The following is a 3,236-nucleotide window of genomic DNA, read 5'->3' on the forward strand; positions in this document are numbered from 1 at the left end:
GGTGGGCCCGGGTGGGCAGTGCCGAGCGGGGCTGGAGAAGGGAGAGGTGGGCCCAAGAGGGGTAGCGCAGTGCAGGCGCTGGGGGCTGGGGCCACACCGGCCTCACCGCGTACCACCCACAGATCGTGGTGTCCCTGGTGAATGGGCGCCCAGGCGCCATGAATTTCTCCTACTCGCCGCTGCTGCGTGAGTTCACCAAGGCCACTAACGTCCGCCTGCGCTTCTTGCGCACCAACACGCTGCTGGGCCACCTCATGGGGAAGGCGCTGCGAGACCCCACAGTCACCCGCCGGGTGAGCTGCCCGTGGCCCAGGCAGGGGAGGGGGACTGGCCGGTGGACCTGGGACTTGGGGTGGGTGAGGCCTGGCTGCCTGGCGCTCACGGGGCCTGCGGGTGCAGTATTATTACAGCATCAAGGACATCAGCATCGGAGGCCGCTGTGTCTGCCACGGCCACGCAGATGCCTGTGATGCCAAAGACCCCACAGACCCGTTCAGGTGAGGCCCCGTTCAGGGGAGGCCCCGTTCAGGTGCAGTTCTCGGCTCCCTGCCTGTCCTTGTCACCCCTGCCGAACCTGAGGGTGGGTGACCTGGTTCCATGGTCCACCATGACCCTGTTCTCTGTGTGACCGGAACTGACCACCATTGCGTGGGCCTCAGTTTCCCCATCTGTGCGGTGATGCGGAGGCCAGGGCGTGTGCAGCCTCCCCAGGGTGCCCCATCTTGGTTTGGGGGAGCCTTGGCCTCCTGCTGGCAGAGGCAGGGCTCTCCGGACCCCCAGGCCAGCTGGCCTTCCCACAATGGCAGACCCCTGGGGCCCGGTGAGGAGAGTCAGTGATGAGGATGATTGGTTCCTGAGTCCACGTCTGCATGCCCTGGAATAGACAGGTGCCCACTACCTGCCAAGGCAGCCCTCATTCACTTATAGGGGTGCCCACTCAGCTCCCCCAACCTTTCAGGACACAACAGACAACTTTCCTGCTGCCGCAAGCCCTCACCTTCACTCCAACCAAGCAGGGACCAAGGCCCAGGATGGGGATGGCGGGGCGGGGGCAGCCAAAACCCCACATCTGCTATGCCCTGTGTGCCTGCTTTCGGGGGCGGCCAAGGGCACTGCAGAGCGTCCACCTCCCAGGAGCCCCGCACAGAACGGGCAGCGGCCCTGGTGCTGGCACCTGCACATTCCTGGGCCCCACCCAGAATCCTCAGTAAGGTAGGGCTGGGCTCATTCTCCGGAGAAGCAGCCCCGGGGCACGTCCGTCCTTTCCCCCCTGCCTCTGTTCCTTCAGCCAGCAGCTGTGTGTTGAGCGCGTAACACATGCTGGGCCCTTTTCCTGGAAATGGGAACAGAGGGTGGGACCCAAGTCCAGCCACAGGAGCACCTGTTCTGGGGGAGGCAGCTGGGAAACACGCAAACCAGTACTCAGCCTGGAGGGTATAACACCCGAGGGTGGCAGTGCAGGTATGGGGCTGGACAGAAGCCACTCAGAGTGGTGCAGCTGAGGCTGAGCATGTGATGAGGCTCCTGGACCCCCGGCAGAGCGCCGGCAGGGCTCATCTGTTTCCTGAAACCATGCAGCCCAGCTTCATGCGCTTGGATTTAGGACCTGCCCCCTGCCTTCTGCTGGGGTCTTACTGCTCTGTCCACACTCCAGTTTACAGGGGAGGCGGGTGGAGCTCAGATAGGACAGAGGTTCACTTCCATTCTCATGGCCAGTGCCAAGCAGAGGCGGGAGCCCCAGCTCCTTCGGATGTGGCTGAGGGGAGGAGTGGCACAGTCTCCTGACCTGGAGGACTTGGGCTGTTTTCCAGGAGCTGTGGGCCCTGGGGACCCACCCTGGGCACCAGTTGCTGCCAGCACGGCTTCAGGCTGCTGAGCTCCAGTAGAGCTAAGTTGTCCTGGGAAATTAAGTGCCAAGTGGGGACACAGTTCGTGACAGCTGGGAGTGGAACCCAGCAGGCAGCCAAATGGGCCTCTGAGGAGAGGAAGGTTGCAGGAGCTGGGGCTTGCCTTGGCCTGCAGGGAAGACATTGCCATCCCTTGACTCACCACACCTGGGTGTGGACTGAGCTCAGCTCTCCCTGCAGGTGCAAACAGGGGTGACTGGGCATCTTTCCTGGAACCACAGACTCTGTTACCAGCACCTGGTCACACACCAGTGTCCCAAAACATCAGCCTGCCCACGTTCTCCCTGCACCCTTTACCCACCACCCCACCTCTCCTCCAGGGAAGGGGACTCCGTGTCTTCAGCCAGCTCCTCTCTGTCTCTTCACCTCCACCATCACCTTACTCCCACCCGAACCACCAGCCCACCCCCACCATCATCACCCCCACCATCATCACCCCCAACATCACCATCATCATCATCACCGCCACCATCACCGTCATCGCCCCACCATCACCGTCACCATCACCACCATCACCGTCATCGCCCCACCATCACCATCACCACCATCATCATCATGACTATCACCATCATCATGATCACCACCACTATCACCACCATCATCATCATCGCCACCACCATCACCATCATCACCATCATCATTATCACCATCACCATCATCATCACCACCATCACCACCATTATCATCACCACCACCACCATCATCACCACCATTACCATCATCATCACCATCATCACCACCATCACCATCACCACCACCATCACCATCGTCCCCATCATCACCATCACCATCACCATCATCACCACCATCATCATCACCATCACCATCATCACCACCATCACTGTCATCGCCCCACCATCACCATCACCACCATCACCACCATCATCACCATCATCCCCTGGGTTGCTGCTTCCTCCTTCCTGAAATGCACCCTGTAATTTTTTTATTCCATGACAGCCTATCCGGAATTGTCTGAAAACGGCTGTTTTGTCCTCCCTCTTGAATGATAGTTGAGCTGACTGTAGAATTCATGGTTGACAGCTGTGTCTCTCAGCACTTTGGAGAAATGATTTGACTGTCTCTTCACCTCTCCAGGTGCTTGGGCGAGTCTGTTGTCCCTGCCGTGGCTAATCCTCTGCGGGTCGTCTTCCTCTCCAGGATGTTTTTATGGTCTTTTTGCCATTGGTGTTCTGCAGATTTGTTGTGATGTGTCGAGGATTTGGATTTTTTTCTTGCTCAGGACTCTTTTTTTTTGAGATGGAGTCTTGCTCTGTCGCCCAGGCTGGACTGCAGTGGCCCAATCTTGGCTCACTGCAAGCTCTGCCTCCC

The 3,236-nt window shown here is 59.3% G+C and overlaps 1 protein-coding gene across 1 annotated transcript in view; it reads left to right on the forward strand.

Moving 5' to 3' along the window:
* LAMA5 (laminin, alpha 5) overlaps positions 1-3,236 on the forward strand; it is a gene marked incomplete at its 5' end in the record, with an annotated part of 118,791 nt that overhangs the window by 66,781 nt on the left and 48,774 nt on the right. The window contains 2 exon segments of the mRNA XM_011934548.1: positions 123-293; positions 400-497. Coding sequence (XP_011789938.1) covers positions 123-293; positions 400-497 — 269 coding nt within the window.

Source organism: Colobus angolensis, unplaced genomic scaffold (genome assembly GCF_000951035.1).
Source record: "Colobus angolensis palliatus isolate OR3802 unplaced genomic scaffold, Cang.pa_1.0 Scaffold136, whole genome shotgun sequence".
Lineage (NCBI taxonomy): Eukaryota > Metazoa > Chordata > Mammalia > Primates > Cercopithecidae > Colobus > Colobus angolensis.